Source organism: Symphalangus syndactylus, chromosome 21 (assembly GCF_028878055.3).
Source record: "Symphalangus syndactylus isolate Jambi chromosome 21, NHGRI_mSymSyn1-v2.1_pri, whole genome shotgun sequence".
In the NCBI taxonomy this organism is placed as follows: domain Eukaryota; kingdom Metazoa; phylum Chordata; class Mammalia; order Primates; family Hylobatidae; genus Symphalangus; species Symphalangus syndactylus.
In genome coordinates, this window is record NC_072443.2 from 24,559,777 (window position 1) to 24,586,116 (window position 26,340).

Here is a 26,340-nt window from a genome sequence, read left to right on the forward strand (position 1 = left end):
TAACAGAGAGTAGAATGGACTGGGACTGGGAAGTTGGGGGAAAGGGGAGATGTTGGTCAAATGGTACAACATTCAGTTATAGGATAAATAAGTTCTGGAGATATAATGTACAGCATGGTGACTACAGTTGATAACAGTGTATTATACACTTGAAATTTGCTGGGAGTAGAAAAAGCAATATTCACAAAGTGTATCTTTTACAAAAGCAAAATCCATAATTCCCTAACTTTCACTATTGTGTATTTTTCCATAATCTCTATGCTCTTTGTCTGAACACATAAGAATTTTACATAACTAATGACAATACATGATTTGATTTTCACTTGGTAATAACCTAGTTATGCAGTCTTTTTTTTTTTTTTTTTTTTTGAGACAGAGTCTTGCTCTTTCACCCAGGCCAGAGTGCAGTGGCGCGATCTCGGCTCACTGCAAGCTCCGCCTCCCGGGTTCGCGCCATTCTCCTGCCTCAGCCTCCCGAGTAGCTGGGACTACGGGCGCCCGCCACCGCGCCCGGCTAATTTTTTGTATTTTTAGTAGAGACGGGGTTTCACCGTGTTAGCCAGGATGGTCTCGATCTCCTGACCTCGTGATCCGCCCGCCTCGGCCTCCCAAAGTGCTGGGATTACAGGCGTGAGCCACCGCACCCGGCCGCAGTCTTCTTAATGATTGCATAATATGATATAATTTACTAAGTTGTTTCCCTATTGTTGTATATTTAGATCATTTTAATATTTAACATTGTAGTGACACTGTGATGAATAAACTAGTACATGTATTTTTTCCTTTCTTTTTCATTATTTCCTTAAAACAAATTATCTTGACTCAGATAAATGTGCCAAATTCTCTTGACCAGATAAATGTAAGACCCTAGTGTATATTGGTATATTGTTTAGAAAACATTGCAAGAATGTATAATGTCATCAACATATGGAGGACCATAAACTTTTTTAATATAGTTGTTTATTGCGGTATTTTCTTATTTATAATTTTGGCCCATTTTCAATTGAGCTATTGTAATTTTTTTTCTCAGAAATGTGTGTTTCTTATCTATCATAGATCATAGCCTTTTAAGTATTACATTTGGTGAAAATATTTCTTCCAGTTTATTGTTTTCTTCTCCTTTTAGAATAATGAAATGATTACTCTGGATTTGATTGGAAATGTCCAAAAGATTAATAGAGCATTTAGGATTTTCCGAGTTTATATGCCCTTACCCAGGCAGAATAATTTTTCATGTTAGATTAGGAAATATGTTAAGAACTATGCAGAAACTTCTAAAATGTAGAACAGTGGCATAAATATGCCACGTGAGATCAAATGACTCATGTATGACACATGACATCTCTAACCCTTCTTTACATCAGATAGCAGTTGAGTGGGGTTCCATGACAAAGTTATTTTTTCCTTTCAAATGTTTTCTGTCTCTTTGTGTCCACCTGCCTTTTCTTAAAAAGAAAACACTAAATCTTGGAGAAGTTTTATTAGCAATTGTTAATTAGAAAAAATTTTAAAAACCACAAGGAGTTTCAAAGTAATGTTACATGTGTGTCATCTACATTACTTCATTTACTTATGTACCTGTTATAATGTGTACTTGAAAAAAAGATATAAAAGCTGCTGAAAAACTGATTAAGAAGTCAGGAGTAAGGGAAAATAAGAATAGAAACAAAAAGTATGAAGCCAGGGATGAGAGTGATACCCAAGAATCATAATCTTGTAATTTTGCTAGGAATCAGCCACAAATTAGACTGTAAGCTTTTTAACACTCAACATAAATATAGAAATATTACACAAGTCTATCTCTTAACAATTAAACCACAATTTCTTGGCGAAAATACAATTATTTTGACAGTACATGAAATTGGCATTAAGTTTTTTTGAAAACGTCCATTTGAATATATTACCAAATCAGAGGGCAAACCATGTTGAATGAACAGAGACCAAAATGAGATTGTTATATTTCATTTGTGAATTCAGTATATTCGCATACATGCCTGCAAGTCTGCTAAGTGCATACACTGAAAAGTTATGTATAATCAGTGTTACTCTGAAGTTGCACAATACTATGTACACATAAAGACACACTTAATGCACCACAGGAAACTTTAGTATCAAAAGTGGATCAGTGAGGAGTTTTTTTTTTTGTTGTTGTTGTTTCTTTGTTTGAGATGGAGTCTTGCTCTGTCGCCCAGGCTGGAGTGCAGTGGCACAATCTTGGCTCACTGCAACCTCCGCCTCCCGGGTTCAAGCGATTCTTCTGGCTCAGCCTCCCCAGAAGCTGGGACTACAGGCACGTGCCACCATGCCTGGATAATTTTTGTATTTTTAGTAGAGACGGGGTTTCACCATATTGGCCAGAATGGTTTCGAACTCCTGACCTGGTGATCCGCCCACCTTGGCCTCCCAAAGTGCTGGGATTACAGGCTTGAGCCACTGCGCTGGGCCTTTTTTTTTGTTTTTGTCTTTTGTCTTATATTTGTGTTCCTTAATTTTGACTGGTGAAATTAGTTTTCATTTTGCTTGTTTGCTTTGGTAGAGGGTTTGCTTTTTTTCATTTTTAAATTAATTTTATTGATGTATGATTTACATACAATAAAATACACTCATTTTAAGTGCACAGTTAGATGAGTTTTAACAAATTCATACACCTGTAAAACCACTGTGCCAGACAAGAATAAACATGTTTCCATGACTGCATAACATTCCTTCATGCTTCTTCCCCTATTCTAAGCCCCAGGCAACCACTGATCTGCTTTCTATCATCAGATCCATCAGATACACACAGTTCTGTCTCTTCCAGAATATCACACGAATTATACAGTGTGTTCTCTTCTGAGTCTAGGTTCTCTCACTCAGGATGTTTTTGAGATTCATCTATATTGTTGTGTGTATCAGTGGTTAGTTGTTTTTTTTTTTTTATTGCTAGGTAGTATTTAATTGTTTGGATATACCACAATTTGTTTATGCATTCACCAGTTCATGGGCATTTTGTTGTTTCCAAGTTTTGACTATTGTGAATTAAAGCGCTATTAACATTGTTATACAAGTCTTTGTGTGGATATGTTTATTCTCTCTCTCTCTTGAAATACCTGGCCATGTGCAGTGGTTCATGCCTGTAATTCCAGCAATTTAGGAGGGCAGGATTGCTTGAGCTCAGGAGTTTGAGACTAGCCTGGGCAACATGGTGAAACCCCATTTCTGAATCTAAAAAAAAATTAAATAAGAAATATGTAGTGAAATTGCTGAGTCATAGAGTAAGTGTATATTTACCTTAAGAAACCACCAGTTTTCTAAAATGTTTGTACCATTTTATGCTCCCAACAGCAATATATGAAAGTTTTGAAGTCCAATTTGTGAATTATTTCAGAAACTGAAAATAGGTTATTTATATTTTTTGTAGGCCACTGATCATGTTTCTAAAAAAATTTCATATATGTTAAACCTTTAACAAACAGAAGAAAAAGGAACGCAGAGTGGTATGCCCTAACGCTGCTATCTTTTACAAAGTATTTCTCATAGAACTATAGTTCAATTCTTATCTGTATTTTTCTTGCAACCTTGCAAGTTGGTGCTTTTGTACATGTGGAAGTGTGACCTTTATAATTTGCTGAACTTTAATATAAGCTGCTATGAAGCCACGATATAACAACTGAGACTTTATGGACCTTTGTGATAAAAAAAAGAAAATGATATTTCTAGCCCAGTATTCAGTAGGCAGCAGCAGGGTAAAGAAGAATTCTGGACTGGGAGTTGTGGTCTCAGCTATAAGTTATGTGACTTGTGGCAAGACATTTACCCCATTTACCCAGGCATCACAACCTGAGGCTCTGTCTCTATAAAGGAACTGGCAAGACTAGGTGAAGTCTAAATTTCCTACTATCTCTAAAATTTTGTGAATCTAACTGCAGGCTGAAATTGTTCTTAAATTAACTTAAAATATTTTCCCATCTAAGTAACACATGAGTATGTTTTCCTTAAAAAAAACCAAAAAACCCAACAACAAAGAACAACAAATTAGAATGTTCCAGATAGAGCTAAAGTCCCCTTTGACCATTACCACCAAATCCAAGCCCCTCTTGTCTTTTTCCTCTTCTCCCCAGATTTAACTACTGTAATGAGCTTTGTGTGTAAACTTTTAGATTTTAAGAAATATGTCCATACATCATACACTCATAGCAACTCATAGTCTTGTGTACTTTCTTTTACATAAATGGTATAAGCAACTGTGTCAGTGGTCCCTAAGACAACTCCCAGTTTTGATGAATCACTAGAAGCACTCATTAGATTCAGCAAAGACTCACATTCATAGCTATTATTTATTACGAAGGGATATAAAGCAAAACCAGCAAAGGAAAACGTTGCATGGGGAGAAGTGCAGAGGAAACCAGAGCAAGCTTCCAGGAGTTCTCTTCCAGTGGAGTCACACTGGATGCACTTAATTTCTCTGGAAACAAACTGTGACAACATGTGAAATGTTGTCTGCCAGGAAATCTCATGAAAGATTCATTAATCAGGGTTTTTTATTGGGGCCTGGTCACATAGGCACCCACTGCCTGGCATGTACCAAAATTCTAGACTTCAAGAAAGCAGCTATTCTGCATAAATCACATTGTACAAACAGTTTAGACACAGTTCACCATTCTTATCAAATAATGGGATGAGAACACTCCTAAAATCCAATTTGTCAGACACCAGCCAAGGGCCAATCTTGCAAGTGGGCCTTTCTGAGGACAGCAGATTCAGGCTGCTGTGTTAACTATTTTCTGCACACTAATGTAACTTTCTGAAACTTGCTTTTTGCACTCATCAAAATGTTTTTGATATCTAACTATATGCATGTGTACATTTCTTTTAATTGCTCTATAGTCTTTCACTTGAAAACAAAACATTAATGGGTGTGCTCTTATGTGCAAATATTTCTCTGGTACACTGTAAATAAAATTGTTGTGTCATAAGGCATTTTAGATGCTGATACAAACTAATGTCCCCACAACAAAGCGCGAATGCCTATTTTGCTGCATACTTTTTTTTTCAAAGTGTTATGTAACTATTTTATTTTTCTCAGATGAAAATATGAAAAATGGTATTTCATTGTAGTTTTACTTTGCATCTTTTATTATAAGTCTCTCTTTATTGAAATGCCTTTTTGAGAATGCTGTTTAATTATGCATCTATATGGAGGGACTAAAAGCAGGATCCTTGGCATAAATGTTAGATTAGAGACATGAGTGTCTCCAAGTACCCAGAGTTTGTCCCTGATATGCATGATTCCTAGACTCTGGCAACTAGGTTTCTTTTACTTTTCTTTTTCTTCTTTTTTTTTTTTTGAGACAGAGTCTCACTCTGTCACCCAGGCTGGAGTGCAATGGCGTGAGATCATGGCTCACTGAAAGCCTTGACCTTCTTGGCCTCAAGGGATCCTCCTGCCTCAGCCTCTCAAGTAGCTGAGAATACAGGTACATGCCACTATGCCTGGCTAATTTTTTTGATTTTTATTTTTAGTAGAGACAAGGTCTCACTATATTGCCCTGGCTGGTTTCAAACTCTGGGGTCAAGTGATCATCCTGCCTTGGCCTCCCAAAGTGCTGGGATTATAGGCATGAGGAGCCACCACACTGGGCTTCAGTTTCTTTCTTTCTTCTTTTTTTTTTTTTTTGGAGATGGAGTCTCGCTCTGTCACCCAGGCTGGAGTGCAGTGGCACGAACTTGGCTCACTGCAACCTCCACCTCCCAGGTTCAAGCAATTCTCCTGCCTCAGTCTCCCCAGTAGCTGGAATTACAGGCGAATGCCACCATGCCCAGCTAATTGGGCCTAGGTTTCTTAAATGAGCCTAACAAAGCTACTCTTGATCAAATGAAAAGTTATATCTTCTTGCACATCTTGTGGCATTTGTATGAGTCTACTAGGGCTACCATAACAAAACACCACAGACTGGGTGGCTTAAACATCAGAAATTTATTTTCTTATAGTTCTGGAGGCTGGAAATAAAATTTGGTAAGTTTGGTTTCTTCTGAGGGCTCTCTCCTCGGCTTGCAGAAGGCTGCCTTCTTGCTGTATCTTCACACGACCTTGCCTCTGTGTGCACCCATCTCTGGTTTCTCTCTGTGTGTCCTAATCTCCTCTTCTTATAAGGACATCAGTCATACTGGATTAGGGGCTCACCCCAATGACCTCATTTTAACTTAATCACCTCTTTAAGAATCCATCTCCAAATACAATCACCTTTTGAGGTGGTTCAATATATGAATTCTGGGGGGAGGATGCAATTCAGCTCACAATTGCATTTCTCTTTCAACTTGAAATCTGACAGGTAATTTAGCAGAGAGGTAACTTAGCACTGTCTCCAGGGGATGTAAATGAAGAAAAGTGAATGATTTCAAATTACTAAGAGACAAATCCTACATGGTTAGGGAGCTAGGAACTTACCCATTGACAGCTGATCCTTTTGTTTTTTCTGGGAGCTTTCCCTGTAAAGTGGCGGGAAACTTAGTTTTCATTATTTTATTCAATAACTATGTATTGAACGTCTAGATCAGCCTCCAGGGATACAAAATCTAGGAAGAACTGCCTTTGAGAGTAGTTTCTCGAAAGAGAGGTTGGACATACAGCACTATGGTAAGACAAAAACATTTTAGGGATTTCATGGATGTGAAGCTGGTAGGACAGGTTGAAGTATTTTGCTTAGCTAGTGCTAAGAATCACTCACTCAAAGGTACAAAGTAAGAAAATCGTTCCTTTCTCCATTATCTCTGCATAGGGTGGCAGCTCCCTATGTTCACACAAGCAAATCTTTACATTTAGCCAGTGGAGGTGAGGCTGAGCTGACTCGCTGGCTCCTGTTTGGTCCTCATGATTCCCCTTCTGTTTGGAGTTCTCTTTTTTAGCTAGCTGCTGCCACAACAGAGCTGATTCTTGGCAAGGGACATAACTTCTCAATGGAAATTCTCATCCAAGGAGGAATGTACACCCTTTCCTTTGTTCTTCTGAGGGTATATAAGATGACTCAAATTTTCAAAATGATTTATACTGAGTACTAAAGAAGAATATGATGAAACATAGATTTTATCTAACTTGCTAACAGGGCTCATAGTCTTTGTCTCATTTCTTGTCCAGTCTGAGAATCCCGTTTTCATTCTTAGGATTTTCCCCCTTTCCATGTGAGTTTTAGCTACACAGACTTTCAGGGAGAAAGAGCAGGTGGTAGGTAAGTTGGTTGGTTGACTCCTTCTCTTAAAACCACAGTGTAAGTCTTAACCCTTCTTCAGATGAAACATGGAAAATAACCTGTGTAGTGCAGAATCTCTTATCTTTCCTTGCTACAGTCTGGGTCAAAGATATTTCCTTGCACTCCTTCTCCTTCCTTCACATATCCTCAACTTTAATATACTACCATTAAGCAGTATTTTCTTTCTTTTTTTTCCTAGCAGTTCCTTGGAAGAAATGAGTAGTATTTTCTAGTTCAAGACTATGCCCAGTGTTCATTTAAAACCAAATTCATCTAGATGCAGAAAAGAAGGCCAGTATGTATCTACAGACATAGTAGAAGAGACCCATGTTCTTGGTAAGTGAGGTAACTGGTTCAATTCAGGTTATGGCTCTGTCACTAGTTATCACCTGTATTTATTGGGAGCCTAAGTACACAGATGTGCATCAGCTTCGACTTGAGACGTCACCAGAACCCCACCTCTCAAGTTCCACAGAAGTGGCTGGGAATAGGCTTTACCATTAAACAAGACGTTACCGATGGCTTGGGGATGAAGCATGAGGGAAATTACATAAAGAGCCTCAAGTTGCTTTCAGAGTCCATGAGCTACATGAGTTCCAGCCTTTCCACAAGGCCAACTTATGGGTGCCTCTCTTCCTAGCGTACAGATGACCACAGTGTAACAGGGACCAGCTTATGTCTCCTCAGTAGCAGGACTCTTGAGTGCCCCCTCACTGGGGATCCTCAGAAGATACTTTTTTCACCTTATAATAGGCCAAGGTTCACCTCCTTATCTCCTGCCTCAGGATCTGACCTCTTTTTAGTTTAAATATACTACTATAACAGTAGTATAATTCACTTCCTTCAGGGAATATTTTACCTTTGCCATATGGTTGTGGTTTTACCTCATCCCAAACCATCTTAATGAGATCATAATACTATTATCTAACAGCAGTGCATCTCCCCAAATCTGTATTATTCAGTTTTAAAAAATAAACAATGAATAACATTTTTGGAGAGCAATCAGGAACTGTTTTTCATTTCTTCTGCAGTACTCCATTCCCTTATCCCTGCAAACAATTGCTCAAAGGTCAATACAACTGTTGGAAAATACAAATCAGAAGTGAACAGTGTAAACTTACATTATTTCACTCTCAAACAGAAGTTTCAGAGACTTACAACTGAAAAAGATCACACTACTTATGGTTGTAAAAGTACATAGCTTCTCACCCTGAAACGCCAGAAGTTACTCCAGGTCCTTTAGGAGTATCTGGTGTTAAAGCAAACTAAATATGGCCTGAGAAGGACTCCATACTTCTATATTTTAATCCTTGTGGATGAACTGTAACCTAGCTTAACAGACAAGATTGAAAACCTAACTTAGGAGTATGCGTCTCTTACAATAACCGAGTCTTGGCCAATTCTAGCCGCCACACTTCAATCACTCATGGACTGCTAAGTGTTCAAATAAGGCCAACGCCAACCTGTAACCAATCCAGCTGTTTCTGTACTTCACTGCCAATTTCTGTACCTCATTTCCCTTTGTCTATAAATCTTCCACCACGTGGCTCTGCTGGAGTCTCTGAATCTGCTGTGATTCTGGCCGCTGCCCAATTCGTGAAATCGTTCATTGCTCAATTAAACTCCTTTAAATTTAATTCAGCTTATGTTTTTCTTTTATAACTGGTAAACAACTGGAGACCAGGTAGGGTCTAAATGCTTCATTTATCGGCTTAGTCTCCACCTTAGAAGTGACAAACATTCTCCGTTTGGCCAAACTTGAGGCTCCCGGGCCTTCTCCTAGGACCATCTGTGCATTTTCTTGTAAAACTCAGTTTCGTCAAAGAAACTTGTTAAGTCAGTGTAGTGAGAATCCATCACCCTTGACTGGGTTCCTCATCCTCCACTACCTCCAGGTGATGTCTGTTATCTTGGCCTATCTTCGTCTAGAATCCTGTTGTGTTGGTTTAGCCAGAATCTCCCTTGCCCCTGATATTTCCTCTTAGTAATTTTCCATCCACTGACCGACTTCCACCCCTTGGCTATAAATTCCCACTTACTCACACTGTATTTCTATTTGAACAGTGTGAGTAAGGGAGAAGGGAAGAGTACGTAGGACACACTCAAATGCCTTATCTCTAAAAATCACTCAGGATAGCCTTAATTTCCCAGCTTTTGTCCTTTACACAGTTACAGATTTGTCCTTGCTCATAAACGCTGTAGGTCTTCCCTGCTGAATTGGAAACTCCTTGCTCACAAAATGATTCACCCCCATTCCTAAAACAGGGCTTGGCAAAGCGTAGGCTCCCAATAATGAATGAATGGATTTGCAGAAGAAAAGGTTTTTTCTTTTTCAGCTGTTACTACAATGGTCAACAACAACGACAAAAACCACTTAAAGTTGGACAGACGTCTACTGCAACCGGCTCTCAAGAAGTCCAGAACAGCGCACTACACCCCGCCCATTGGCGAGAAACGGAAATACACGCTTTCGAGAAAACCGGAAGTGCCTGGTCACGCCCCGCGCATGCGTGCATCGGGGCAGCTCACGCTTCCTAAACCCGGTGGTCCAGTGAGAAAGCAGGGACTTTTCGGCCGAGGCAGCCGGGACCCAGCCAGCTCTGCGCCTCGCGCCGTCGCGCATGCGTCCTGGGTATGTCCACTCGCAGTAAGGAGGGGCGAAAGGACATTTTTTTTTCTTGCTCCCGCCTCTGTTCTTCCCCCACCTGCCACGTACAGAGCCCGAGTTCTCGCTAGGCTTGTTGGGTCAGCGCGATTGGCCGGGGCTCACGCGAGCCTGCGAGCGAGGTGCGGCGGTCGCGGAGGGCAACCTAGCGGGCCGTGACCACCGCCTCCCCGCGGCGCCCCAGTCCAGTGGCCTCGCGTCCGCCCATTCAGCGGAGACTTGCGGAGAGGCGGCGGCCGCGGCCTCCGCAAGCTGGTATGGCCACTGGAGACGGGGGTTGCTGCCGCTGTCTCCGAGGAGGCCGGGAGACTAGGAGGCGCTGGGAGGGCCTCGCTCGAACCGCCCAGCGGCTGGGGTCGGAGGCACTGTGGGAAGGGGCTGGAGGGAGGAGGGGGCGCGGGGGAGGACGAGGCCGGGGGGAGGACGAGGCCGGGGGGAGGATGAGTGGGGCCTTGCATGGGGGGAGGGGAAGGGAGGTCGCGGAGGGGGAGGGGAGAAAGGCAACCCCTGGCCGCGCTGGCCAGGAGGCGCGCCTCGGGGCTCCGGGAGGCGAGTGCGCCAGCTAATGCCTTGGTGCAGCCTGCCTCCAAGCGTTTGTATTGAGAGGAGAGGGGCTTTGGGAGGTCTGGGGCGGCCGGCGCCCGATCCCCGAAGGAGCTCGGAAGGGTGTGGAGTGGCGCCTACGGGAATAAGTTAATTGGGGTCACTGAATCGGAGCCTCGTTTCTTGGCTAAGTCAGCGCTTAATCAAGCGCCAGCTGGAGGCCCAGCCTGGTTTTATAGTGATGATTCTAGATAACTTTAAGAGTTTGCTTTGCTGGACACTATAGTAAGTACTTTGGATGCACTGTCTCATTTAATCATCACGAGGATCCTTCCAAATTCAGATATTGTTGTTTTCATTTCGAATGTGATGAAAGTGAGCCTTCGAGGACTTAAGATCACATGGCTAGTAGTGAGAATCTTTACTGTCTTGCTATACTGCCTCTGAGGCAGGGTTTGAGGCCTCTTGGCATTCTTTAGAATAATTATAGGTTGACTTGGCTTAGTATTTCTTGAAGGAAACTGCTCCCCTCAGGAGGTGCCTAAGCCACAGCCTCTGAAATTGAGCAGGGTCTTAGCCTTAGAGGTAGTAGAACCAGAAGTTTGGCCCCTGAACCTAGAACCTGGTTCAGGAGGCAGTCTTTTTATATGACCTTGGGCATGTCAGATTATTCCCAGTGCTGAGAAAAGTGTTCCTGGTGGAGGGTTATACTATACAAGTTAGAAGCCGAGTCATTTCTGGACTTCAGAGGGGGCGGAGCAAGGACAAGATGGGAGAAGAGCTTGTCGTAGGCCTCCTACTGGCAGTTCTAGGAACTAGTTAATACCACTCTCTACTTTGGAAGAGAAAATGAGTACCAGAATTCTGTATATGAAGTAGTGTTGGGATGGGATTTCCCCTTGAAGGGAAACTTGTTGCACACTTACTTTTGAGATACTTTTGTGTTTACTCTGGGGAGATGACTGCAAGAGCAAACGACAGCTTTAGGAAAGAAGCACTGGTTCCTGGCCACAAGATGTTTACAGTCAATGGGAAACACAAAAAGTGAATTTGCAGGCAAACGTGGCAGATAGAAAGTATACGTGACTCAATTTTTTTTTTTTTTTTTTTTTTTTTTTTTTTTTTGAGACGGAGTCTCGCTCTGTTGCCCAGGCAGGAGTGTAGTGGCGTGATCCCCTGGCTCACTGCAACCTCCGCCTCCTGGGTTCAAGCGATTCTCCTGCTTCAGCCTCCTGAGTAGCTGGGATTACAGGCGTGTGCCATGACACCTGGCTAATTATTGTGTTTTTAGTAGGGACAGGGTTTCACCCTGTTGATCGGTCTAGTCTTGGACTCCTGACCTCGTGATCTGCCCGCCTCGGCCTCCCAAAGTGCTGGGATTACAGGTGTGAGCCACCGCGCCTGGCCCTCAAATTTTAAATCCATTGAAATTGGGCAACAAACCCGTACCCCAGTCAGAAGGACATACCACCGATTATATTCAAAGCTGGAATTTTTTTCTTAATTAGGAGTGTGTCTGATGGAAGTCACTTCTAGCTACATAAAGAAGGTACAGTGTGAGGGGTGTGAGGGTCGGATGTAAAAACTGATCTATATTACAGTTTTCTTCTCCCATAATTTAAAAAATTTAAAGTCTTTAAATTCTATGTGTCAGGCACTTTTCTGGGTGCTGCTGGGAATAGATAGTACCAGCTCACCGAAGCTAAGCACTGGTTCGTTTTACATTATTGCTGGTTTACACTTCTTGTAGGAAGGAGAAGGTAACAAATACATTGATTTATTGAATGGTCTTTATTACTCTTAGGCTGCCAGAGCAAACAAGATGGAATATTTACCATCTTGGTGAAGTAATTATACTTTAGAGCTTGGCACATAGTAGGTATTTAATAAGTAGTTCCTGAATGCAGAAAGCATTGCAGAAGGCATTGCAGAAGGCATTGATTGTAGAAGGCGAAGAGTTGGTTGTATGGAGATTTCTGTTAATCACTGTCTTCATGAGAAGTCCATTGTGAGAACTGGCAGATAGAAAGCTAACTGTATTCTTATTTTGCGTTAAGATAAGTATGGCATCCCTAGAGTGAAATGCAGTTCACTCTATTCTGCATTGACCTTAGAGTGTTATATTTAGTTTTAATGACCCATTTCATTGAAGATTTATTAATAAAATATAATCTGTTGAGAGCATGGTGAGGGGTCTAGAGATATTAATTTAAGGACTAGTTAGATGGAAGGACCTAGGGTATTTATATGAAGAATAGTAGAGCATTAATATATAATATTCATATAATAGGATTCATGAAAACTTTTTTCAAGTACTTGAAGGGTTGATATGTTGGGGGAGTAGGTGAGTGCTTTCACATACTCCAAAATAATAAAGAATAATTGCAGAGAAGTGTGGCATTAATGAAATAACAGATTGAAGAGGCGGAAGCAGAAAGCTGCTAGTAGTAAGGCGGGAAGCTGAAACTAGAATGTGGCCAGTAGTAGTTTGTAGGACACCTTGAAAAGTCTCAAGAGATCGTTTTCTTGGTGCAGGAGGAGGAAGGAGTTGATGCTTAGAAAATGTTCAGCGATTATAGATAACATTCAGGAACATCTTGGCCTTGAGAAGAAGAGATATTAATCCATTATTTGATAAGTATATCCTCCCTTCTTATCTAGCAACTATTTAACTTGCTAGAGACCTTTAACGTTATTTTGAATTTAAAATTATACAGTCATGGCTAGACTTGGTGGCTAACGCCTGTATTCCCAGCACTTTGGGAGGCCAAGGTGGGTGGATCACTTGAGGTCAAGAGTTCGAGAGCAGCCTGACCAACATGGTGAAACCCCATCTCTACTGAAAAATACAAAAATTAGCTGGGCATAGTGGTACATGCCTGTAGTTCCAGCCACTCAGGAGGCTGAGGTACGAGAATCCCTTGAACCCGGGAGGCGGAGGCTGCAGTGAGCTGATAGCGTGCACTGCACTCCAATCTGGGTGACAGAGTGAGACTCCAGCTCAAAAAAAAAAAAAACAAAAAAAACAGTCATTACAGGATAGTCATACTGAATAAAATTAAAGATTAAAACCTAAGGGAAAATTCTGTAACCAATTAGTGTTTAGTGGCTAGTTGTTTGATACTGTCTTATTTAATAAAGTATACAGTCCAATCGTACACACCCACCCAGGTGGGAGAGTTATGGAGTATGCAGCACAGTGGACAGTCTTTAAAAAGTTCTGGTGGGTGTTACTAATTTGTCCTTTCTCCTTCAGTTCCCTCACATAGAGAGGAAATTAAAGACACACTCATGAGTTCTTTCTTAGAAAAACTTGAGGCTCTATTTGAGTATTCACACGTAACTCTCTCTTCAGAGTTAGCATTTAGGGTTTATAGGATAATAGAGTTTTGAAGCCAGTAGTTATTTTTCCTTTTATTTAACAGCTGTTGAATGACCGTTGTCTGCTAGGCACTGTTGTAGGCTCTGGGAATATGGAAAACATAATTGTTTACTTCCTACCATCAAGTGGAAAAGACAATAAAAAGTTATGAATTTTTAATGTCTGGTAGTGTTAAGTGCTTTGAAGAAAAATAAAGCAGGATAAGAAGATAATGACGGGAGCCATTTTAAATTAGATGGTTAGGAAAGACCTCTCTCAGTTAACACTTGATAAGGAATCTGAATCATATGAGGGGTATCAGAAGGGGTCAAGACAAAGGGAAAACTTGAAGTATGGGTATAGCAGGGGTGAGTGAAGAAGAGAGGTAGGAAATGAAGTTAAATACTTGGCCAGGGACTGGAGGCCAGATGAGTTTATAGGTCTTGCTTTTTGAGGTGAGAATGCATTGGAAGGTTTTGAACACAAAGATACTAGGTTTTATTTAACAGTGTTAACGCTGGTGTTCTGAGACTGGATTAAAAGTGGGCAAAGGTAAAAAGCAGGCAGACTGGTTAGGAGTCTTTTCCAGTCATTTAGGCAAGCGATGATGGTGGCGTGAATCAAGTTGATAGCAGTGAAGGTGCTGAAGTGGTTGGACCGCAGAGTTATTTTAAAGGCAGTGGCAACCATATTTTGTTGGCAGTTTGGATGTAAGTTTTGAGAAAAAGAGATCAACCAAGATTTTTTTGTCTTATACAACTCAAAGGAAGGAAGATAAGCCTCTAGGAGAGGCAGCTTTTAGGTGGAAGATCAGGAATTTATTTTTAAATCTATTAAGAAAAATCTAAATGGTAATGTCAGATGAACAGTTAAATATGAGAAAAAATAATAGATGTAAAATAAAAGCTTATTTTATTATTCCTACAGTAAAATAATGTTGCCTCCAGACCATTTTAACATAAATATGGTAACATGGGGATAATGAATCTTTTGTAGGCTAGAGTTTCTTAGCATCTAATAGTAGCTTTGCTCTCAACTTTTAAGGTATGTTTTGTTGTTTAATTATCAAAATCACTTTTATCAGTCTTTCTCTAGAGTTGTATATATAGAACATCCTGGAGTCCACCATGAACGGACAGTTGGATCTAAGTGGGAAGCTAATCATCAAAGCTCAACTTGGGGAGGATATTCGGCGAATTCCTATTCATAATGAAGATATTACTTATGATGAATTAGTGCTAATGATGCAACGAGTTTTCAGAGGAAAACTTCTGAGTAATGATGAAGTAACAATAAAGTATAAAGATGAAGGTAAGAGTGTTTTTAAAGCTATTTTTTAAAGTCCTTTTTTTCTTTAAAAAAAAAAAAGAGACAGAGCCTCTGTTGCCCAGGCTGGAGTACAGTGGTGTGATCATAGCTCAGTGTCACCTGAAACTCCTGGGCTCAAGCAGTCCTGCCTCGGCCTCCCAAAGTGCTGGGATTACAGGCATGAACTGCCGTGCCTGATCTTAAAGTCTTAAGTATTGTATGTGTTATTTTGCCCATTTTTATTGGACTCTTTCCCATCCTCTCTTCATGGTAGTTGAGACCTCACTTTCTTGTATTGAATGTGATGTTCCTATAGTTACTATAATTCTCTTATCAGTTAAAATTAGCTAAGTGCGGCCGGGCGCAGTGGCTCATGCCTGTAATCCCAGCACTTTGGGAGACCAAGGTAGGCGGATCATTTGAGGTCAGGAGTTCAAGATCAGCCTGGCCAACATGGCGAAACCCTGTCTCTACTAAAAATACCAAAAATTAGCCGGGTGTGGTGGTGTGCACCTGTAATCCCAACTACTCGGGAGGATGAGGCAGAGAATTACTTGAACCCGGGAGGTGGAGCTTACATTGAGCCACGATCGCACCACTGCACTCCAGCCTGGGTGACACAGCAAGACTCTGTCTCAAAAAAAAAAACAAAAAACAAAAAACTAAGTGGTTTATTAGAAGGGAATTTTAAGTGTTAGAACATTTTCACATACATTTTTACAAGCATTGTTTTCTCCTTTTGTCCATATAATTCTGGTTTCTTTTAGCTTAAAAAAATTTTTTTTCTATTCTTATTTCCCAGAATGAAAGGTTTTAGTATGTATTGAATGAAAAGGGATTTCATGGTCAACTAAGGGAAAGCTGTTTTAAACAAATACAAAAGTGTTTCTTTATTTTAGGAGTTTTCAGATTATGTAATATGCTTATATACATTTTCAGAAGTTAGTAGTATGCAGTGTTCTCAGACTCATTTGTTGACAGAATTCTCTTTATGGAAATAGGTTTTGAATGAAAAATGTTTCAGCAAACACACTGAGTAGAATTATAGTAGTAGACTGTATTTCCTACTCTTTAACCTGTCTTCGTTAACATCTCTTTAGGTGGTTACCAGTGTTTCCACTGGTTTACCACCAATTTTCTCTTTAGGTGGTTACCAGTGTTTTTTACTGTTGAACTTACTTGCAGTGTATTTAATCTTGACCTCACTATTTAGCACTGCTACCCATACCATCCTTGTTTTTAAATACTTTTACCTCTTAACATCTCTGACACTGCTTAACCTAGTTTCTTATCACTAACAGTTTTTTCTCTGTCTGTGTTAGGGTTGGCTTAAAGTAATGCCAGCAGATATAATAGAAATCTTAAAATCTGAGTGGTTTAATAGTTGAAAAATCTTTCAGGGATCCAGGTTCAAAGAAGCTGTTACCTTCAACACATGGCTTATAAGCTCACCATAGGCATTGACATTGGCAGGCAGATGAGTGAAGACACAGTATGAAGAATCATATGGGAGATTTTACTCACTAGGCCTGATGGTGTTGTATGTCATTTCTGCCCTTATGTCATTGGTCAGTACCCAGTTACATGGCTCTGCTAAGATGCAAATGGGTTGGGAAGTATAGTCCCTGGCTGAGAAGCCACTTAGCACAACTTATACTGTGGAAGAGAAGTGTAAATCACTGGTGATCAGTTAAATTGACCATCTAGCTAAAGGTATAATTCTCCTTTGTTTTTGTGATGTGTAGTCTAAGAGTACCCAGAACAAATTTTTGAGAGTTGTCCATGTTAAGAAACAATAAAGGATAGTACTTTTTTTTCCTGTTTTCTTATGTTTATCATACATTGATTTGCACCTCTGTGACTTTGAAATGTGTGCCTTAATTTGATCAGTGAATTTTTTTTTTGAGACAGGGTCTCACTCTCATCCAGGCTAGAGTGCAGTGGCATGATTATAGCTCACCATAACCTTGAACTCCTGTCCCCAAGCAATACTGCCAACCCGGCCTCCCAAAGGCATAAGCCACCATGCCCAGCCTACAATTCAGATTTTTTAACTTTTTTTTTCTTTTTTTAGCAAAGTCTCAAGAGTGCTTTTTTAAAAAAATTTTGTTTTAATTGATAAATAATAATTGTACATATTTATGGGGTACATAGTAATGTTTCATTACATATAATGGGATTAGATCAGGGTAATTTGCATACCCATCACCTCAAATATTTATTTCTTTGGGTTAGAAGCATTCAATATTCTCCTTCTAGCTATTTGAAATTATATAATATGTTATTGTTAACTGTAGTCATCCTATAGTGCTGTAGAACACTGGAACTTCTATCTAGTTGTAATTTTGTGTCTTTTAATAAATCTCTCCCTATCCCTCTTTTCCCCTACCCTTCGCAGCCTCTACTGTCATAAGTTCTGCTTTTTACTTGTATGAGATCAACTTTTTGTAGCTTCCACATATGAGAGAGAGCATGTGTTATCTTTTTAACTTAATGTCTTCCAGTTCCATCCATGTTGCTATGAATGACAGGACTTCATTCTTTTTATGGCTGAATTGTATTCCATTGTGTATATATACCATATTTTCTTTATCAGTTAATCTGTTGTTAGACACTTAGATTGATTCCATATCTTGACTATTGTGAATAGTGCTGCAGTAAAATGTGAGTGCAGATTTCTCTTCAATATACTGGTTTCCTTTCCTTTAGTTAAATACCCAGTAATGGCATTGCTGAATCGTGTGTTAGTTCGATTTATAGTTTTTTGAGGAACCTTCATACTGTTCTCCATAGTGGCTGTACTGTTTACATTCCTACCAATAATATATAAGAGTTCCCTTTTCTCTTCATTCTTGCCAGCATTTGTTATTTGTCTTTTTGATAATAACCATCCTAACTGGGGTGAACCTTGTTGTGATCTTCATTTTCCTGATATGTGTGCATTTCCCTGATAATTTGTGATGTTGAGCATTTTTTCATATATTTATTGACCATTTCTATGTCTTTTTTTGAGAAATGTCTGTTCAGATCATTTGCCGATTTTAAAATTGGATTGATTGTTTTTTAGCTGTTGAGATGTTTGAGTTCCTTGTATATTCTGAATATTCATCCTCTGTCAGATGAGTAGGTGTATTTCCTCCCATTCTGTAAGTTCTCTTTTCACTCTGTTGATTGTTTTCTTTGCTGTGCAGAAAAGCTTTCCAGTTTGAGATAATCATATTTGTTTAATTTTGCTTTTATTGACTGCACTTTTGAGGTCTTATTCATGAAATCTTTTCCCGACCTATTAAAGAGGTTATCCTTTTCCTAATGAGTGGTCTTGTCAAAAGTCAGTTGGCCATAGATAACATGGATTAATTTCCAGGTTCTCTATTCTGTTTTATTGTTCTATGTGTTCTGTTGATCTGTGTGTTCTCTTGGTCAATGGGTCTGTTTTTGTGTCAGTTCTGTTGGTCTGTGGGTCCGTTTTTATGCCAGTCCATGCTTATTACAGCTTTGTAGTATATTTTGAGGTCAGTAAGTGTGATACCTTCAGCTTTGTTCTTTGCTCAGTATTGCTTTGACTGTCTGGGGTTGTATGTAGTTCTGTACAAGTTTTATCGTTTGTTTTTAAATTTTTATGAAGAATTTTATTGGTAGTTTGATAGGAATTGAATTGAATCTGTAAATTGCTTTGAGTAGTTTGTCATTTTAACAATATTTGTTCTTATATAAGCATGGGATGTCATTACATATGTATGCTCTTTGGTTTCTTTCATCAGTTTTTTTTTTTTTTTTGGTAGAGGTTTTTCATCTTCTTGGTTAAACTTCTTCCTAGATATTTAAAAAAAATTTTGTAGCTATGGTTAATGGGATTGCATTTTTGATTTTTTTTTTTTGTATGTGTATAGAAACACTACTTATTTTTGTGTACTTATTTTGTTTCTGGCAACTTTATTGAATTCATTTATTGGTTCTAAGGGTTTTGGTAGAGTTTTTAGGTTTTTGTTTATATAAGATTATGTCATCTGCAAACAGGGACAGTTTGACTGCTTCCTTTCCAATTTGGATACCCTTTATTTTTTTCTCGTGCATAATTGCTCTGGCTAGTACTTCCTTAACTGTCTTTTTTTTATTTTTTATTTTTATTTATTTTTTATTTTTGTCTTGAGACAGGGTCTTGCTCTGTCTCCCAAGCTGGAGTGCAGTGGTGTGATCATGGCTCATTGAAGCCTTGAACTCCTGGGCTCAAGCGGTCCTTGCAACTCAGCCTCCCATGTAGCTGGAACTGCAGGCGTGTGCCACTGCACTCAGCTTCTTCTTCTTAATGTTTATCAAAATGGGGGTCTCACTGTGTCGTCCAGGCTGGTCCTGAACTCCTGGGCTCGAGCGATCCTCCTGCCTTGGCCTGCCAAAGTGCTGAGATTACAGGCATGAGCCAGTGTGCCTGGCCTTTAACTGCCTTTTTTTCTACTTAAAGATGCTTTGCATTTATCTCAAACTGACCTTATTGATTGGCTTTCTCTTAACTACTGTTTAGGGCAAAGGTCAGCAAACATTTTCTTTAACAGATCAGAGATAATAAATATTGTAGCTTTGTGGGTCACATAAGGCCTCTGTCTCATCTTTTTTTTACAATGTAAAAACCATTTTTCATTCACAGACCTATAACAACACAGGGATTTTGTCCCTTGGTCACAGTTCATGGACTCTTAGCTTGAGGTGTCCTCGTTGTAGTTTGTCTTCCACATTTAGTTACAACTTTGTATTTCATGTTTTTTTTTTGTTTTTTTTTTGAGACAAAGTCTTGCTTTGTCGTTCAGGCTGGAGTACAGTGGTGTGATCTTGGCTTACTGCAGCCTCCACCTCCCAGGTTCAAGCGATTCTCCTGCCTCGGCCTCACAAGTAGGTGGAATTATAGGCACACGCCACCACACTCGGCTGATTTTTGTATTTTTAGTAGAGATGGAGTTTCTCCATGTTGGCCAGGCTGGTCTCGAACTCCTGACCTCAGGTGATCTGCCCACCTCAGCCTCCCAAACTGCTGGGATTACAGGTGTGAGCCACCGCACTTGGCCAAAAAGTTTTTGATTGTTTTGATTTGTGTCCCTTAGATTCTGTTAGACAGTAGAGTGGAGGGATGGCTTAGGTAAAGTTCCTGCCATCAGAGATACTCTGTTTCTGTTGTAGGAGTCAGAAAAGAAAAAAAGAACAGGAAGTTTTCTTCTTTTACATACCTACTTTATTTTCTTTAAAAAATGTGTTCATGAAAGTTCAACAGTAAACAGGTATGTTATGGGAAGTGGGTCTGGCTATAAGGAGCTAAAAACAGTTATAAAATTCTCAGTTTTGTCATCTCTGTCCAAAATAAATCCACCTAATTAGTGTTAAAGTAGGTGCAGCAGAGCATCCCAGCAGTAGTCTTGTGGCCTCCCCAGGACAGAACTCCTCCCCACCCAACTGTTTGTGAAGACACCCTGCAGAGGTCCCTGATGAACTCCTTGTCTCTGGCTGCTTTTCTGTTCTTGCTTTCTTTAGAGAATGTATTTTTCCCTTAGCCGTTTGAAAGCTTTTGACACACACAGTTGGTATGCCAATTATGGCATTCTTTATCCCTGAGATCTGGAGGATTTCATGGTCGTAAATATGCACTGTTTTGAATATATAAATATTTTTCTGGGGAGAGTTGATTGTTTTCATCTTAATATCAAAATGGTCAGTGACCTGAAAGAATTTACTGTCTATCCATTCATTAAAGCAGTTTTGCAACAGTAGTGTTTTACTCTACCTGTGATTAAGATTTGAACTTTGGGAAACTTTTTTACTTCTTGGTAAAAGATGTAAATTTTTTGGAATGAAAAGATTTCAGTCTAAACCAACAATTTATGGTATTGCTCTCTAAGAATCTCTTCTTAGTGACTAATAAATATTAAGGCACTTAATGGATTCACTTTAGCAATATTTTTTCATGTGGATATGTGTAAATACCTTGCCATAAGAGTAATAAGCAAAATTGATTTAGTGTGTTTTTGAACAAATGCATTTTTGCTAGACAAACTTTTAAAGTTTAAGGTTTCTATGGGAGAGTCCAACTATGTTCTACAATCTACATTTTGGATTTTTAATTTTTACTAGTTTACTGCTTATACAAATCTGAAAATTTAAAAAATTTAAAAAAACCCTTTTTTTTTTAAATTCCAGATGGAGATCTTATAACAATTTTTGATAGTTCTGACCTTTCCTTTGCAATTCAGTGTAGTAGGATACTGAAACTGACATTATTTGGTGAGTAGTAAACTTTCTAATAAATTTACTATTTTATTCATTGTGTTTTAAAGATGTTTGGCTTTTTTCCTTTTAAGACTCAGGTAAGCAATAACTTATTCAACTATTATTACATTTATTTGTGTTCAGGTAGTTGTTTTAGATTACTTGAAGCTTATGGCTGTGTATGTTTTAAGAAAATGATGGAAGTTTAATTCAGTAAGAACAGAGTGTTAAGTATGTTATTTTTTTGAAATCAGGTATAACTTAGGTATCCCTGGTACAGTATTATAGTTTTAATTTAGCTGTATTAGAATTTTTGAATTGTAATTATCTTCCTTCACATTACAGTATGTTGTTACTTATTCTCAGGGTGTAACATATAAGTCTGATACTTGAAACCAGTAGTCGCCAACCTTTTTGCACTGGAAACTGGTTACATGTAAGACAGTTCTTCTGTGGAAGGGGGCAGGAGAAGGTTTCGGGATGAAACTTCCACTTTGCATATGGAATTCACTATGGGGTTCACACTCCTATGTGAATCTAATGCCACTGCTGAACTGACAGGAGGCGGAGCCCACCACTTAACCTCCTACTGTGCTGCGCAGCCCGGTTTGGTTCCTAACAGGCCACAGAGCAGCACTGGGTTGGGGACCCTTGCTTTAGGCAGTATTTTCCAAGGGGTACTTAGAGATTAAAAATAGTTCTGATAAAAACCAATAGAAGACTAATCTTTTAGATTTTTTCTTTTAGATCTTAATAGATATGCAAGGCAGAACTCTTAAGGGACAAGATAGAAAAGATTACAGAGTTAAATGGTAGTGTGATTATGTGAAAAATAAAATGTGTACACTTTTTCCGGTTTTGTTGTTTTGTTTAGCATTTATTTTATTTTTTTTAAATTTTGTTGCATGAACCTTAGAGTTCAGTATGAAATATGATCATGGTCTGTTGATTTAATTTGTATCTATTTCATCTCCATCTAGGAAGGATGAATATGAATAATCAGAATTTAAATGTTAATAACAAAAACTGTTAAAAATTATTTAAAATAAAGGTATCTTTTTACAGTATTGAATGTAAAATACTTAACTATTGACTAGGCATAAAGCAGATTAGATAATCTGAAGACCCTTACTTTAAACAGGATCTGCTAGATAAACTTCCAAATGTATTTTTTGAATTCTGTAACTCAGCTTGCCCAGGAAAGTAAGGGAAATATCCAGGGAACAAAAAAATAGATGGAACTAAAGGCCTGATGTACCAAAAGCTGAAACTTGGGGTGTTCTTGGTGGTGATAGTAGAGATTTTAGCGTGCATAATTTAAGGAATTGCCATCTGGCGTCTACATGGTGTAGGCCCTTGGTCCTAGTCCCTCAGTAGGCCATGCTTTCAAAAAGAATATTTTAGAAAAGTCTACCTTGATATAGGGAAAGTCAAGGAAGCTTAACTCATACCTTGGGCCGTCAGGGGCTTGGGAAGTCTCCCTTGAGGATTCATAATTGTGGTCCTTAGGTGAGTTGGGTTTAAATTTAAACTATCCGTGTAGTTTGGTAACTCCCAAGCCCAGATGTTACCATTTTAGAAAAATCTCAGAAGAAAGGCCAAAATCTCTCTTGAGGGGTATATTCTCAATCCAGGTCACATAGGTTTCTCACAGACAAAACCATAAGACATATGAAGCTGTCATGTAAGCAAGAACCACTGGACACAACTAATAGCAGGATTAGATTTTCAACAACTTCAGTTAAGATATGTGATAGTCTACAAAATTAAAAGTTATTTAAGACATAGAAGAAGGAATAAGAATATAAAAGCAGCCGGCTGTGGTGGCTCACGCCTGTAATCCCAGCACTTTGGGAGGCCAAGGTGGGTGGATTGCCTGAGTGCAGGAGTTCGCAACCAGCCTCAGCAACACGGTGAAACCCCGTCTCTGCTGAAATACAAAAAAATTAGCCAGCTGTAGTGTTGTGCGCCTGTAGTCCCAGCTACTTGAGAGGCTGAGGCAGGAGAATTGCTTGAACCTGGGAGGTGGAGGTTGCAGTGAGTCGAGATCGTGCCACTGCACTCCAGCCTGGGTGACAGAGCGAGACTCCATCTCAGAAAAAAAAAAAAAGGAGAACGTAAGAGCAAGGTGCTATTGTGTTACACAAAAGAATAAACAGATTTTATAAAGAATTTAAAAGTAACTTGGAGATGAGAAATATAATCATTGAAATTAAATACTAAGTGGATAGGTTGAACACATTAGTTATCGCTAAAAAGAGAATTAGTGAACTGAAAAGGAAATCCAAAGAAATTACAGAGTAAAGCACAAAAACACAGGCAAAGAGAAGTTGAAAATGAGAACATCCAGAATATTTCTATTCAGAGTTTCAAGAAGGAGAGAATGGGAGAGTGGAAATACATTGAGGTAATGACTAAAGAAATTTTCAGAATTATATAAAAGATATTGACCCTCAGATTCAGAAGGCACAGGGAGCCTTGAGCAGGGATAAGTAAAAGTAAATCCCCACTGGACATATTGTCATGAAACTGGAAAATGTCTTAAGACAGAGAGAGATTACCTTAAAAGTAGCCAGAGGGAATAAGACTGATCACATAGGAAACAATTAGACTGTTGGTAGACTTCTTCATAGTAATAATAGAGGCTAAAAGACAGTAGTATTAGAGTTGTAAACAGTAAAGAAAAATAACTAGAAAAGTAGCATCCTATACTCCACTAAATTTCACGAATGAGGAGAAGTAAAAATAAAGACTGAGAATTTACCACTCATGGACCCTTGTTAAAATAATTTTTAACAATGGTCTTTATCAAGAAGGAAATTTAGTCCAGAAGGTGGTGAAAGATGCAAGAAGCAATGTGAACAGATAAACTGTTACCTGGTCCCGGGCCCTCAGTAGGCTATGCTTTCAAAAACTATTTTAGAAAAGCTTTTCCATTGATACAGAAAAAGTCAAGGAAGCTTAACTCTTAAATTTTGGGCTGTCAGGGGATTGGGAAGCACCAATGAAATTTATGAAATTTATGTGTACTTTTTAATGAGCATTGATTGTTACAAAAAATTAATAGTCTTAGGGAATAAAAACAATTTGGGACAAAAATACTGGGCAATAATATGTAAGAAAGGAAGGGGTGATAGGAATAAAAATATTCTAAGGACTTATTTGGGAGGAAGATTGTAATTACCTGCAGATTTTTTTAATTGCATACTACATATGCGGAAGTATGCATGGTGTGCATGTAAGAGTTATAATTGAAAAATTAGACATTGTCAGGAAAGGAGAAAAAAAGAATACAAGGGTACCTGTTGAGTTCAGTAGAAAGTGGTGGCGGAATAAAAGAAGTATAAAGCTCAACAGATAGAACAGAATACTAATCACGGTACACAGAAATTGACTACATATATCGGTTAAAATAATCTCTTAATGGAGTTTAAAAAAAAGTACAGTTCCATGCTACTTTCAAGAGACATAAAAGATTATTATGCAAAGGTTGAAAGTAAAGGGCTAGAAAAAGAGACTAGACAAATGCAAAGAAAGCTGGTTATTAACAGAATAGACTTATATAAAAACTTGAGTAGTAATAGTCACTTTATGATGATAAAAAGAATAATTCACTCGGACTATATAACAATCTGAACACTTATGCATGTTAGCTTTAGATGTTTTCCCCTAAGAAAATTTGACAGAACAAAGATAAATCAATAAATTTACAATTATGGGAGAGCTGATAAATCAAGCAGACTCAAACAGCGTTGGTCTTGTACATCTAGCAGTTAGGGAGAAATACAGTTTTTTTTTTTTTTTTTTTGAGTTCTCATAGTGCATTATAGAAGTTGACTATAAATCAAGTCTTCCAGAAAATCCCCAAATATAACAGATAATTAGATATCTTAAAGGTCATATTCTCTGGCTTCTTTAGAGACCATTGGGCAGAATATGTAACCCAAATTTCCCTACTTTTGGAGACAAAATATGCTTTTAAATAAGTCAAAGAAGAAATAATAATGGGAATTACAAATAAGTAGATAATGACTTCTATGTAACCAAGTTTTTAGAGAATGCTAAAGCTGTACTTAGAGTAGTACTTACAGCCTTAAATACTTTGTATTAGTAAACTGGATTGGAAATTTTTGAGCTAGGTATTCAAACAGTTACAGAAGGACAAAGCTCAAATAACTTGGAAGGAAATAATAAGAGCAGACGTGAACTAGAAATCGGAATTGTTAGGATCAACAATTTTGAAAAGATGCAGTCGGCAAATCTTTATGAGGATTAGTTAAGGAGAAACAGGCACAAATAAGCAATGTTAGAAATGAAAAGTTTATAGTAGAAACTTAAAAAATTTATATATACCATGAATTCCTTTATTTAAATTTGAAAACTCAGGTGACATGGACAATTTCCTAGGTAAATTTAATGTACTGTTTCAAGAAATAGAAAATTTGATTGCCCCAATTAACATTAAAGAAATTGGACCAACTATTATACCAAATACCTAAGGAACAGATGATTCTAAATTATACAAACTATTCAAGAGCGTAGGCAAAGAGGGAATATACACTAATTCATTTTGTGGGGTTAATATAACATTAACATGAAAACCAGCCAAAGTAAATGCAAACCAGTGTCACTTATAAACATAGATATAAAATATTAAGTAATATTTACAAATCAAACTCATCAGTGAATATTTAAACACACCATTGTCAAAATTGCTCACCCAAGGAGTCTAAGATTGCTTTAAATTAGAAAATCACATGCTACTTTCCATAGAACAGATTAAAGGAGAAAAACTGAATCATCTCTAGATAAAGAAAAGCCATTCATATCTCAATCATGTTGAAAAGTCATAGCAAACTATGAATAAAAGGGAATTCTTTTTTGTGAGACAGAGTCTCTCACTGTTTCCCAGGCTGGAGTGCAGTGGTGTGATCTCAGCTCACTGCAAGCTCCACCTCCTGGGCTCACCCCATTCTCCTATCTCAGCT

At 38.6% G+C, this 26,340-nt stretch overlaps 1 protein-coding gene across 31 annotated transcripts in view; it reads left to right on the top strand.

Annotated features, from left to right (window-relative positions):
* The first annotated feature begins 9,711 nt into the window (after window positions 1-9,711).
* TFG (trafficking from ER to golgi regulator) overlaps window positions 9,712-26,340 on the top strand; it is a 40,822-nt gene continuing 24,193 nt past the window's right edge. Inside the window, exons 1-4 of one of the 31 annotated variants that reach the window (XM_063630000.1) lie at window positions 9,893-10,246; window positions 11,943-11,983; window positions 14,880-15,106; window positions 21,284-21,367. In XM_063630000.1, coding sequence (XP_063486070.1) covers window positions 14,923-15,106; window positions 21,284-21,367 — 268 coding nt within the window. In that variant the 5' untranslated portion in view covers window positions 9,893-10,246; window positions 11,943-11,983; window positions 14,880-14,922. Of the gene's footprint in view, window positions 10,247-11,581; window positions 11,984-14,879; window positions 15,107-21,283; window positions 21,368-26,340 lie in introns of those variants that run through there. The other 30 variants (XM_063629995.1, XM_063630015.1, XM_063630002.1 and 27 more) reach the window with 30 other exon arrangements.